This window comes from Pogona vitticeps, chromosome 8 (genome assembly GCF_051106095.1).
Source record: "Pogona vitticeps strain Pit_001003342236 chromosome 8, PviZW2.1, whole genome shotgun sequence".
Classification (NCBI taxonomy): Eukaryota; Metazoa; Chordata; class Lepidosauria; order Squamata; family Agamidae; genus Pogona; species Pogona vitticeps.
This window is the reverse complement of record NC_135790.1, coordinates 10,511,113-10,524,921: the sequence shown is the minus strand read 5'-3', so window position 1 is coordinate 10,524,921 and position 13,809 is coordinate 10,511,113. Positions and strand designations below refer to the sequence as shown.

Sequence of the window (13,809 nt, the reverse complement as noted above, 5' to 3'; positions counted from 1 at the left end):
GTAAATAGATTCTCTCCTCACTTTTCTGAAAAAGAAATACTTTTTAAAAGAAATGACACTTTCTGTTTTGTGGCTTTCTCTTTCCAAAAACTTACAGAACTATGGAACAGAAACATGGGAAATTAGTCTTATACTAGTTCACCTTGTTTGGCACTGAGATTTAGTTTAGAGATATTGTTACCCCAATCAGTAGATGATGGTGGTGTTTTTTTATTGTGATAAGTTGAGGGAGAAGGGAATAGATTCAAAGCAGAACATTCTGATTAAAGTTAAATGTCCAAAAGCATACAAAATCCAGGCCACAGATAATAAATTTTATCTTTAGGGAATCAAAGATTGGACTTCCCTTCTTCTATTTACATGGGGCGGAAGTTAAGGTACAAAAGAGTTCATCTACGTTCTCATGTTTTGGGGGAGGGGTGTTGATTTGTGTCCTGAATGTCATTAGTTTGGGCTACAGCTTCAACCATAACTCTGCTCTAACTGGATGTGTAGTTATCTCTTCAGCAAAGCCAGTAGATACTGAAAAAATTAAGGTAAGTTTTTTTTTTTTTTTAAAGCCATAACAAAGCAAACATTTAACAGCAATATTAACTCTCAAATTTGCTGTAAAAAACAACAACGTTTTCCAAGATTCTGTAAGGGAACCATAGCTATTTACAAAGAGGAGGGAATTACTGTTCAAGCCTACCTCTTAAAGTGGCAAATTCTGCATACTATTATTTGTGTGTTGATCACTTTTTCCTGGGAAACACATTCTAGGATCAGATGTGTTCCAACAATAACTAGTCCTACCCAAGAATCACAGTTTTAACCCCACATTAGCCACTGTACATATTCCATTTGGATATAAGGTGTAGGTAGAGACTTCAAACTTCCAACAGGTAGTAGGCTGAGGTAGAAGTGAATTGTGAATAATGACGGTAATAAAAGGGCTGGCCAAAAAGAAAAAGAAACATATGACCAGAGGTGGGCACAAACCACCAAAGAGGTCCTCAGTGCTTTCCAGCCCCGCCTTCTTTGGTGAGCACTCACTCAGAGGCAGTGCCCTGCCTACTCCGGGTTCTCCATCTCTGATTGGTTGCCCACTCGATGGGGCAGGGCTGGGAACCGCCAAACACCTGTTTGTCTGAGAAACGAACCAGCATGAACCACCAAACCGACAGTTCGTTCTCCCTCTCTATGCGCATATGACGACAACAAAGCAGTCTCCATCATTAGCTTCTCTGGTGAAAACAAGATGGAAACCAGTCATCAGCCATAACTGATGGTGTTAGGGGCCTACTATCTTCACTCGCTCCGTCCACATTAGGGCCTTTTCCAGCCCTAACCAGAGATACTAGGAATTGGACCAGGGCCCTTTGAATGCAAAGCCCTATCAATTATTTCAGTGTACGAAAGGGGAAGTAGTTAGTTCTCAGCACATTCCTACTGTGCTCAGACAGACTGAATCAGAATATATATTAAAAAGAGGGGAATAATCAGAAGCAATAATTTTGCATCATATTAGCTGTTAAACTGTACTCATCATCATCATCTTTGATCATCTGATGGCATTTTATTCCTGCTGACACTAGTCTGAAATGGCTGGTGTGTTTTTTTTTTTGTTTTGCTTTGTTGCCAATATACTGGTAACAGCCTTTCAGTTATGGCTGCTCCTGTTTCACGAGCTCTCTTCTTGTTTGCCAGCTCAGGACAGTTTTATTTCGGAAGAAAAATGGCTCCAGCTTCTCCCAGAAAGCATCAGTACAGTAGCACTTTAATTATTCTTATCCATTTGGATGCTTTTCAGCAAAATAAGCTCTCCGGCAGATACAGGACGTTGGAAATAAAACAGACAGTTAAACGCAGTCCCAGTAAAAGAGTTAGTCTGGCTAGGGGGAATTATGGGTTATGGGTATGAATGGGCCACCTATAGGGCCCAACAACTCTCAGCCCCAAGAAGAATAAATGAGGAAGTTTGGCAGATCAGACTAGTGTCAGCAGCTCCAACTAACAATTTGCAAAGGATGCCAAGATCTATAAAGTAGCCCTAAGTCTAGTTCCGAGAACCAGCCTCTGGTGAGGAAATTGCAATGAACCAAATAGTAAAAGTATGGGTTCATTCCATTCCCCCACCCCCCAAAAATGGCTTTACCATTAGGCAGAGTGAGACAGCTTCCTCAGGGAGCAGATGCAAGGGGAAAAGAAGCGATGGCAAGGACCGGAAGGCCAGATCTGTGTGTGCCAGCCCACCGTGCCCTAGTTATCCTGCTGAGCTTAAGAACATTGGAGGTTGCCGTGCCATCTCCTGTGCTGAGGTAAGATGCAGCTGTCAGTCCACTTAGCTTCTGTGTATAGGATTTGAAGAAGCTGAACTATCTTTTTCCTCATGCAGTGAATGTCTTGGTCCAGCCCTCTAGTTCCCTGTATTCTGCCAAGAAAAGAGTGCTGTAGCTGCCTTTGGAACACCCACAGTAAGTGTTCATCCTGAAGAGTGTTGGTAGAACATCCTCATATTTCAGCATGCTGGTCCTACCATGTCAAGTAGAGGTGGTCCTCTGTGATGAAGCAAGAGGCAGCAGGCTGCTTGGGTTTAGGGCTAGAGGAAGGCTGTTTTTGTCTGTTATAAACAACCAGCACCACCAAACACCTCTGGCTGAACTTAAGGGCCATTGGTTATAACTCTCCAAGTCACAGTGTCACAAAATGCCTATCGTGGGTGGCTCATGGATGAGAATGGAGGGCGGGTCACCTCGTGGATTTGGAGGAATGTGCTTCCCCCACCCCCATGAGCTGTTTTTGCTGTAGGTGTATTTCTGGGCAAACTGTGCGACAGAATATGATTCTGGGCCACTAAAATGTCCCAACTGCCTGGATAAAGGCTAAGAGGCAGAAACAGTAAACAAACCACCGCCTTTGCACTTACATGATTTCATTTGATCCCTGTTGGAGGGGGCCGGTGTTTAGCTATGGACCAGCCAGAATGTACCCGACCTCTTCCTATTTCAAAAGCCAAACAGAGCCATGGCTGGCTGGTACTTGGTTGGGATCCCCAAGAATCTCCAAACAGGGCCAGGACAGAATTCTGCCGGAAACGCTGGCAAGTTGTGGATACCACAGTTGAGAAAACTAGCTCAGTATTCGCTTCCTTTCCTTTTCCTGTAAATCCTGTAAAGGTGAAACCTGCCCCACCTTCCGTATTTGCATATTTATAGGCTGTTGCCTTCTAGCCTGGAATCCTCTCAAGCAATATGCATGTTCTGCTTTGTTCCTCCCATCCACCTCCCCTTGCCTTCTTCTCCAACCTGCGTCCCTTCTGGATTTGAAGGTAAGGCAGTGTTTTTTTGGGGGGGGTGGGGAATCCCCGAGCCGTCTCCCTTTTCTGCCTCTTCCTGTTCAGTTCCAATCAAGCTTGCGGTCATTTTCAGGGAAAGGCCTTGCAATGAGCTAGAACTGACAGATCTGACAAGGGGAGTGATTGATTGCGGTTGGGAAAAGTGGTACTTGAAGCATGCCACGTGACCGCCTTTCTCTGCTCCAGGGGAAAGGCTGCCAGGCCCTTTTTCCCAGAACTCCCCGCACGTGGACCGTGGCTGCTGCGATGGGTGGCCGTTGATGCTTAATAATAGCAACACAGTTGCAAACGAAAGCATCTGCCAGGATCTTAATATGATTAATTAGATGGCTCGTTTGCTTTGCCTTTTTCCTCTCAAGGTAGTTGTAACCTAAAACCTGCATTCTGCTGCTGAAAAGGAAGAGAGGGGAAAAGTGGAGGAGAGAGATTGGGTGGCTAGGAGGAGTTCAGTGCTCAGGAAAAAAAGAAAAGAAAGAAACTTAGGCTGGGTAAAGCATCCACTCACAGTTAGGAAAATACTCCCGGAAGTCTGTTCCTCCCCCTTTCTACCCAGCCACGCAGCCAACAATTGCCGTGTGGTGTTCCGTTGGCAAATTCAACACCGTCACTTAGAAATGCATGAAAGGAAATGGGAAACTGTCAAACAATCTGAGTTATAAATCTGTTAGCGGTGTGCTGTGCCAATCAGAGAGAGAGGGGAAAGTTTGCTGGGCTTTCAGCAGATAATTTGTTCCAGATAAGCCTTGATCTTTCTTTTTATTTTATTTTTTAGTAGTGTAGCAATGACATCACCCTTGTTCGTTAGCCCTTTCGCTTTTCCTGGCCCACAGGCTGACAGATTGTTTCAGTCTGTGCTGCCTGATATAATGTTTCCTTTATAAATGGAGATTCATGGGACCCGAGACTGTGATTCTTTACCCTAGCTGAGAAGCAGAGGTTGGACAAAACTTGTTAAAATAACAAGTACTTGTAATTAATTCCTTGTTTAAAGCAACAACAGCAACGTGACTGCACTATATTGTTGTAACCTTAAAGTAATTTCACTCTTTGAGGGGTTTAATGAGTACTTTTTCCATACTTTTATTGTTATGGGGGGGGTTGCTTCAGTAAATAATGGCTGGCATGGCTGCCTTGTGTTCTGCTCCGGGTGTTGAGGCAATGATGACAGGGACAGAAGAAAGATGTGGCTTATATCCCAGGTGTGTGTGTGTGTGTGGGGGTCTGCCACACTCCGTTTTTGTTCTTGTTTAGATTAAGTAAAAGTAGCCATTTAAATTGTTTTTGAGAAAGAGGGAAGTCAATTGTTGCTTTTGAAAACTGCAGCTATAACAATCCATCCCTTCTCAGGCCTTGAAATTACAGTTGAATTCAATTGTTAGCCCAAAGGAAAATATACCTAGTGGAACAATAGATAAAAGGTAAAGGTTCCCCTTGACAAATTTTTGTCCAGTCGTGTTCAACTCTAGGGGGCAGTGCTCATCCCTGTTTCCAAGCCATAGAGCCAGCGTTTTGTCCGAAGACAATCTTCCGTGGTCACATGGCCGGTGCGACTTAGACACGGAACGCTGTTACCTTCCCACCGAGGTGGTCCCTATTGATCTACTTGCATTTGCATGCTTTCGAACCGCTAGGTTGGCGGGAGCTGGGACAAGCGACGGGCGCTCACTCCGTCACGTGGATTCGATCTTACGACTGCTGGTCTTCTGACCCTGCAGCACAGGCTTCTGCGGTTTAGCCCTCAGCGCCACCACGAACAATAGGTTTTACTGAAGTGTTGAAGCACCATTCAGCAACTTATTCCATAGCTCGACTCTAGTTGGGAAAAGGAAGTGGACTTAGTCTACAGATATAACTAGTTACTTTATTTATTTATTTATTTATTTATTTATTTATTTATTTATTTATTTATTTATTTGATTTATATCCCGCCCATCTGGTCTGGTCGACCACTCTAGACATAAGTTTTCAAACTCTGTTGATACTTGCACATAAGTGCATGGAAGCCTTTTTTATTATTATTCCAGAGGATTCGGCCAAACCGAAAACAAAACAAAACAAAAAAGAACCAATGGCCAGAGGGTTAAGCCCCCAGCCGCCAAAATCTTTCCTGACTGGAGAAAGTCTGCCAGCAATCTTGTTTTAAATAGGATGTTGCAGATGCCCTTGTTGGGGGAAAGTTTGCTACTAATGGAAATGTCTATTCTCCCCCTCTCACTTCCTTTAAAGGTCTCTTTCAGATTTGCCCCATTCCAGCCAGTGAAAGATGAAAGTAACAACACAGCCAGGTTGTTACATTCAAAAAGGATCAAATTTAAACAGTTGATATTTTTATATCTGCTACGTTTTGCCACTTGTTCTTATATACATTCCTATTCCAGATAGTGAGTTAGTCACAATATTAATACAATGTATTAGTAAGGCTCTGCCCCATGCTCATCCCCCACCTTGTTCGCTGTCGCTTTGTGGGATCAGGTGCCATCTCAAAATGGCTGCGCATGAATCCACCCTTGGAGAAGTCCTAACAGGAAAGATTTGCAGCAGTGTTCTTTAGTGCTCCAGCAGTGATGGTTTTTTTATGCCAGTCATGCTCGCTTTGCGCTTTTCTGCAATACTCATCAATCTGCCTGACCATTGCTTGATTCTATCTCTGCACTGAATTATTCTCTGGCAACTCACGATTACTTTTTTTCCCCCTGCAGCCCCCAGGAATCTCATGCTAGCCTACTCAAGATTTGCAATATTTGGGACTGACTAATATATGGGTTCATTTTCTGTAGAGAACCTATGGCTTCATCAGGTCCTAAAATCCCACCTGAGCTTCTGTGGAAAAACTGCATTTTGATGTAACGAAACTCCAGTATTTTCCTAGAATCTAGACCGGGGTGGGCCCACCAGTGGACCCTGTAGGAGTAACCAGTTCAAACCAATGGTGGCCCATTGGGAGGGCAGAAGAGATCTCTGACTGTTTTTGGCAGTGGTCTAACAAACCTGATGAAACTCAAATAATTCTGAAGAAAGAATGGGTGTCCTCCTGTTGATCCCTCCCTTCCTCACTTTACATGTCTTCAGTAGACCAGGAATTCTTGCATTTGGATGTGATGTTAATAGAAATCAGGAGAACTCATTCAATTTTACTTATTTATTTATTTGTCTGTCTCATTTATAGGCCACCTTTTGTCTAGATGAGGGAGATTCAAGGCAGCTCACAGTGTTAATTTAAAACGCACATAAACAAGAAATTACACATTAAAACAATTAAACTATAATAGTAAATAAAATACATTGAATGATTAAAAATATTTACAACTTTAAAAACAGATTGACTCAGTGTTCCAGGACTCAGTTACGATTATTAAAACCTTGCTAGAAGAGGTGGGTCTTCAACAGTTGGCAGAAGGATAAAAGGGAGGGGGGGCATCCTGACCTCCCCAGGGACAGCATTCTCAGAGAAGCCACACCCACCCACCCCGGGGGGGGGGCTGTGCTTGTGATGGCAATGACACTGACAGAAAGGCATCGTCTGATTTTGTGGGGCTATAAATTCAACTGTATATTATTCTGCCTCGTTAAGTCTGAACTACCCATGTTTAATTACCCATGTCCCTCCCATCATCTAAGCTTTCTTGCTATATGAATGTCTCTCTATTGTTGTTATGTGCGGTGAAGTCACATTCAACTTAACAGCAACCCTGATAGCACTTTCAAGATAAGGAGTAATTTACCAGCTCCCCTCACCATGGCTGACCAGGCATTTGAACCCATATCTCTTTGAGTCCCGGACTCCTGGTCTTTTGCTCTATCCACAACATCACACTGGCTAACACTTCCCCTCTAGTCAGTATTAATAATCTTTCTTTTGACTTCCAAGAAGGCTGTAATACAGTCAATAGATTCCCAGTGTGGTGTAGTGGATAGAGTGACAGAGACAGATTCTGGAGACCAAGGTTCAAAACCCTGCTCAGCCATAGAAACTCATTGAGGGAATGGAACTGGTAAAGCCACTTCTTAAATATCTCACTTACCTTGAAAGCCCTATTTGGGTCAATATAAACTGATTCTGACTTGACTGCATGTAACAGCAACTACAATCAACACTTGTAAGTTTTACTTGGATAGCAGATAAGATTTTTTTAATTTTTTTTAAATTATTATTATTATTTATAAAATCCATCCATACTTATTTAACATTGTGTCACCTGGGTTCAGCTTATAATACAATTAAGCTCTTAATCTATACAACGTGCTTCTAACCATTGATAAAACAAGTTCCATGTTTGATAATATTCTGTGTCTTCCTTTCCTTTGATTTTCAGTGTCAGTCTACCCATTTTGGTGCAGTCCAATATTGTTTTAATTATTTCTTGATCTGTAGGTGTTTCTTCATTTTTCCAGTATTGTGAGAATATAATCCTTGTGGCTGTTAATATATATAGTATTACGTATACAGTACATTTTGTTTATCAACACTTTCTGGTATTAGACTGAATAGAAAGAGTTCTGGATTAAAGTCTACATTTTTTATTATTTTAACAAGCCATATATGTATTTTTTTTTTTTTGCTTTATCACAGGTCCACCAAAGGTGATAATTCAAATTTCAGATTTTTTATGCCATTTCCAGCATTTACTTTACCTATTAGAGTACATTTTAGCTAATCTGTTGGGTGGTAAATGATGGCCGACAAGAATTTTGATGTGGACGGGATATTCAGACCATGATTGATTTCCCATGGGGAGGGGCCATGCATACCATCCAAGCCCCCTGTCCAAAGGCTGGTTCTGCTTCAAATGCCTTCAACTGCTCAAAGCATTTTTCACATTTAACTGTAGCTCTAAAACTAAACAATCCAGGGGAAATCTCTAATTTTCAGTCGTACGATTTTTACATGGGCTTAGGAGACAGTTTGCGGTGACCTGAAATAACTGGGCAGGAGAGCTGACGGGACAGAAAGCTAAGTTTCCTCTCAATTTACTGTTTGTACTGCTTTTTACAGTAAAATGCTAGAGAAGTTTCAGTGAAATTGTTTAGTCAGCCATCAGTTCTATAGAGAAATGCGCTTCCTAGTTTGCATTGTAGTTTCTAGGGGGTTTGAACATTATAGGGTTAAGAACCATATTCCAACACATCAGACATACGGGTGCCTGTCATCTATAGCAAGAAAAGGTGTGAACACACCTATGTTAACCCCCCCGCACCACTTTTGAAGTTATAACCCTCCTTTTTCCACTCTCGCTGCAGCATTTTCATCGGCCGTATTCAAGTCCTAAGCCTGGGAGTCTAAATTGGCCACCGTTTGCCCTCCTTCTGAGCCACTTGACCTGCCGACCCAGGGAGAGATTTGTGGAGCCCTGAAAAGGAACGGGGAAAGTAACGGGGGAAGAAGTGTGGCGGCGCCCAAGTTCCTCCCGCGTCAGAAACACAAACCCTCGCGGGCGCGCGCCTCCTTCGGTCCTCTTGCGCGGAGCCCAGGTGGGCTGCAACGGCGCCCTCCTTCCCGCCCGCCGGCCCTTTCCACACGACCTCGTCTCTCCTGCGTGTCAGAGCGGCGGGCGGGGCGGAGAGGAGGCCTCGCCTCGGTGCGTGCAGACAGGAGAGCCAGCGAGCGAAGCGGGGCGGGACCGGACCGGGAAGGCAGAGCCGCGCCGCGGAAAGGGCGCCACCGATCCGCCGGCCCGGGAGACGCCGGGACGTTGCCCGCGAGCCGGGAAGGAAGGCGCGGCTCCCTCTCCGCCTTCCCTTGACTAGGAGGAGGCTGAGCCTTTCCCCCCCCTCCCTCCTTCCCTCGCCCCCCCCCGCGCGCCGCCTCCCGCCAGAGGCCCCGCCCCGAGGGCCCTCGCCGGTCCCCGATTGGTGGGCAGGGCCGGTGCCTTTGAAGTGGGCTGCCGCTCCGCGCTATTTGACGTGTGGCTCCCGGAGCGGGAAGGGGGTCCGGGTCGTTCTGCCTGCTCTGCCTGCCCGTCTGCCTGACTGCCTGCCGCGGATCCCGCGACGCGCCCCTGCCCGGTGGGTTGTAGGCGCTGCGGAGCCCCCCTCGCCTCCGTGCCTTCCCTCTCCCTCTTTCCCCCCCCCCGCCGCCGCTCCTCAGCCCGGCCAGACCCCCAACCCCCCCCCCCCGCCCAGCCCGGCTCGGCTCGCTCCCCCAAATGAGCGGTGGTTCGCCCGCTGGATCTAACGCAAGGACATCGCCCAGCAGTGCCGCCAGCGCCAGCAGCGCCAGCACCAGCAGCAGCCGGGGAGTCACGAGCGCCGCCGCCTCGTCCTGGTCGTCCTCCTCCTCCTCGTCTTCCGCCCAGTCTCCGGGAGCCGCCGCCTCCTTCGCCGCCGCCCGCCCGGCGCTCTCCCCGCTCCCGCCGGAGGACCCCTTGCGCCAGGCGAAGCGCCTGCCCATCCGGCTGCTGAAGATGCTGAGCGCCCACGGCGGACACCTCCTGCACCCGGAATACCTGCAGCCCCTCTCCTCCACCCCGGTCAGCCCCATCGAGGTCAGTACCGGCCAGCCCTCGGAGGCCTCCCCCCCGCCGTTTCCCCCGGGCCGGCCGCCCTCTTGGCTTCTTCGCCGGACGGCTCGGTCCGGAGCTTCGCCTGCCTTCCTTCCGCGGCGCCTTCGCCTCCCCGCGTGGAAGAATCGGGCCCGCTGCCCTTGTCGCCCGGAGTTGCCTGCCCGGGGGCTGCGCGGCGAAGGGATCGCTCTCTCTGTCTGCCCGGCTCCGATCTGTTGGGGGCAGTTTAGGCAGGGATGGCTCAGAGGGAGGAGGCGCCGGCGGGGGTGGGGGGGGCCACTCGGTGTCTGCTTTTGGGGAACCCCTCCTGCCCGAACTTTGCGCCCGGAGGGGGGGGGGAACCCAGAAACTCCGGGCTTCTTCTTCCCCGCCCTGAGGGGTTGAGGGCGGAAGGCGGGTGACAGGAGAACCCCTTTGAAGTCCGGGACTGGAGGGGGTGGGGTGGGGGGATCGGGTGCCGCCTCTGGGCGCGCCCCCCCCCCCTCCGCTCGAGGCCAGGCAAGGAGCGCGGGCGCGCAGGGCCCGATCCCGGCGCGGAGACTCCCGTCTGGTGCCGGTCGGAACTTCGTTAAGCCGCATAGAAGCAGATTTTGGAGGGGGGGGGGAGAGAAGCTCCTCAAGAGGGAGACCCCGGAGGGGTGGGATGAGGTGACGCGCCCCTGTGCCCGGACCGGGAGCCCGCGGGAGTCGCCGGGGAGGCGAGGCTGCCCAGAGGGCCGATCGGCCAGCGCCTGTCCTCTCCGCGGGCGGTTCCTGGCCGGGGCAGCCCCTTCATTGCACCCGTTGTCGGGCCGTGCGCCCCGTGGGACGCGGAGGTGTGTGTGTGGGGGGGGAAGGGAGGTTGCTGGGGGGGGCGGCGCGGACGCAGTGGGGGCGAGCTTTGCAGGCCGGCCTCGGCTGATCCCCCTCTCCTCTCTCTCTCTCTCTCTCTCTCTCTCCTTGTGCCGCTGCTCCTTCGGGGCTTCTCCTCCTTCCGCGGCTCAGCTGGACGCCAAGAAGAGCCCGCTGGCGCTGCTGGCGCAGACCTGCTCGCAGATCGGGAAGCCCGACCCGCCGCCGGCTTCCAAGCTCAACTCGGCCGCGTCGGGCGGCCTCTCCGGGCCGGACAAGGAGTCCGGCAGCCGCGCCACCGCCTCCGCCCTCAAGCAGCTGAGCGACCCGCCCGCCGCCGCCGAGGACAAGTCCAGCTTCAAGCCTTACTCCAAGGGCGGCGGCGGCGGCGGCGATCCGCGCAAGGACGGCGGAGGGGGAGGCGGCGGGGGCGGCCCGCCGAGCCAAGCCGGGCCCGGCGCGGAGAAGACGGGCTTCCGAGTGCCGAGCGCCGCCTGCCCGCCCTTCCCGCCGCACGCCGCCTCCTCGGCGTCCCGCGCCTCGTCCCCCGGCGGCTCCCGGGGCGGCTCCCCGCCGCACGCCGACTGCAAAGGCCCCGAGGAGAAGAAGGAGGCCGAGGCCGCCGCCAAGGCCAGCCCGGAGGGCCCGTCCGGAGGCAGCCGGGCGAGCAGCGGGGCCGGCAGCGTGGAGCCCGGGCACGGCGAGGCCCCCTCGGGGCGCAAGTCGGAGCCGCCCCCGCCGCCGCCGCCGGCCTTGGCGGCCGCGGGCCACGTGGCCCCGGTCTCCCCCTACAAGGCGGGCCACTCCGTGTTCCCTTTGCCGCCCTCCGGCATCGGCTACCACGGCTCCATCGTCGGGGCCTACGCCGCCGCCGCGGGCTACCCGTCCCAGTTTGTGCCCGCTCTGGATCCTACCAAGCCGGCCGGCCTGGTGAGCGGCCAGCTGCCGGGGGCCTTGGGGCTGCCGGGCAAGCCGCCCAGCTCCAGCCCGCTGACGGGCGCCTCGCCGCCCTCCTTCATGCAAGGATTATGCCGGGACCCCTATTGCCTCAGCTACCACAGCGCCTCCCACTTGGGCACCGGCGGCGGCGGCGCCAACTGCTCCAGCTGCGTCCACGACCCGGCGGGCGGCCTGAAGAGCGGGTACCCCCTGGTGTACCCCACCCACCCGCTCCACTCGGCCCTCTCCTCCAGCGCCACGCCCAGCCTGCCGGGCCACCCGCTCTACACCTACGGCTTCATGATCCAGAACGACGCCCTGACCCACATATGCAACTGGGTCTCAGCCAGCGGACCCTGCGACAAGAGGTTTGGCACCTCGGAGGAACTGCTGGCCCACCTGAGGACCCACACGGCCCTGCCTGGGGCAGAGAAACTCTTGGCCGGCTACCCCGCCTCGGGGCTGGGGTCTGCGGCGGCGGCATCGTGCCACCTCCACCTCCCGCCCGCCGCCCCCGGGAGCCCCAGCTCCTTGCCGGGCTCCCTCTCCTTGAGAAGCCCGCACACCTTGGGACTCGGCCGGTACCACCCCTACAGCAAGAGCCATTTGCCCACGGCCGGGGCGCTCCCGGTGCCCTCCTTGCCCACAGCGGGACCCTACTACTCTCCGTACGCCCTTTATGGCCAAAGACTCACCTCAGCCTCCGCACTTGGATATCAGTAACTACTACTTGGTTTGCGCTCCCTCTCCCCTCTCCTTGCCCTGGACAATGTATTTATTTACTGTATGTTAGCTTAAAAGCTGGGAATATAAGTGCATTAATACACCAATGAATCAATGGTATGCAAAAAGTCTGTTCCAAAAAAAACACCTGATTTTTTTTTTTTAAAAAAAGAATATTGCCGGTGCGGGGGGCTGTTATTGCATTTTCTTTTCTCTCCTTTGATGTTTTTAAAACAATATATGTTTTCCTCCCTCGACCCCATGAACTGTTTTTTGCATGAGTCTTCACAAAAGGCGTTTCTCCCTCCTCTCTCATTTGTTTATCCTTATAGATATATATATATATAGCTATATACATATTCAGTTTCTCTTCCTTTTGTACAGTTACCAGAAATGTAATTTCTTTTCTTTGGTTCCTTCCCCTCCCCTTTGGTGTATTATGTTCTGAGGAAAGGGTGGTGGGAGGCCAGGTGGACCGAGCGGTGGTTTGCCAGCTTGGTTCTAAGTGCGGAATTGGGAAAATGTGCCCCACTCCCGTGGTGTGGAAGGCGGTGGGTGCCCTTTTGCTGCTGGGGTGTAGCTGGCGCATGGCGGGCACGGTTAGGACTACGTCTCCGCTCTGTAAAGTCCAGCCGGCCGTGATTTCAGCGGTAGTGGATGCCCTACGCATGGTAGACGCTCGAGCCGGCCGGTGTGCTACTCCTCCTGGCCACCTGGATTTTGCTGATGATGCTGAAGCCCCAAAAGTAGGGGAAACCAAGCACTCCCCAGTAGGGCACCTCTTCCTTTTTAATTTTTCTTTTCCTTTAAAAAAAGACTTGGATTTTATTTTATTTTTTTAATTGGCAAGCATCCATGAGGAACTGTAACAGAGGAACTTTCTCACCAAATGAAGAATGTGGGAAGAACTTGGACTCAGCCCCATTCGTGCTGGGATCTTTTAAAATGAGGCCAGCCAGCCCGCGGGGTGCAATTGTACCCTCAATGGCAGGCTCAAATCTACATACCAAAAAAAAAAAATCCCCACCCCAAACCACCCGCCACGCCATCCTCTCTTAATGGCCTCCATCGCCCAGTTTTCTCTTGACCCTTGGGAATGGAACCGTCATTAGGGTGCGAAGCCCCGACCCCCAGTCTAACGCAGCGCGGAAGGCTGCGGATCCTTTTGGGGGAATAGAACTCCGTTCTGGTAAGTCTTATTTTGTTAATAAATGAATACTTGGCTATATCGACCCTGTAGTGTCTGCTATCTTGCCTTCTCCTTGCGGCCGCCGGGGCTGTCGGCCCTTTAGATGCAAACCGTGGGCCAAACAGAAAGGGGAACTGTGTCAGGCTTGTAGTGTTGACCAGGCTGAGCACAAATGTGAAAAAATTCGTTTCAGAGGAATTGTTGAAAAAGGAAATTGTCTGTAAGGGAAAAGAGTTGAGTTCTTGGCTCTGATCTGTACAGGCAGCAGAAGGAAACGGTGCAGGCTTAGA

General features: G+C 51.0%; 1 protein-coding gene across 1 annotated transcript; it reads left to right on the top strand.

Annotated features, from left to right (window-relative positions):
• The first annotated feature begins 9,161 nt into the window (after window positions 1-9,161).
• On the top strand, window positions 9,162-13,562 carry ZNF703 (zinc finger protein 703). Its single transcript, XM_072978827.2, has 2 exons — window positions 9,162-9,819; window positions 10,822-13,562. The coding sequence occupies exons 1-2, from the start codon at window positions 9,481-9,483 to the stop codon at window positions 12,328-12,330; spliced, it is 1,848 nt and encodes a 615-aa protein (XP_072834928.2). The 5' UTR covers window positions 9,162-9,480; the 3' UTR covers window positions 12,331-13,562.
• Window positions 13,563-13,809: the final 247 nt, after the last annotated feature.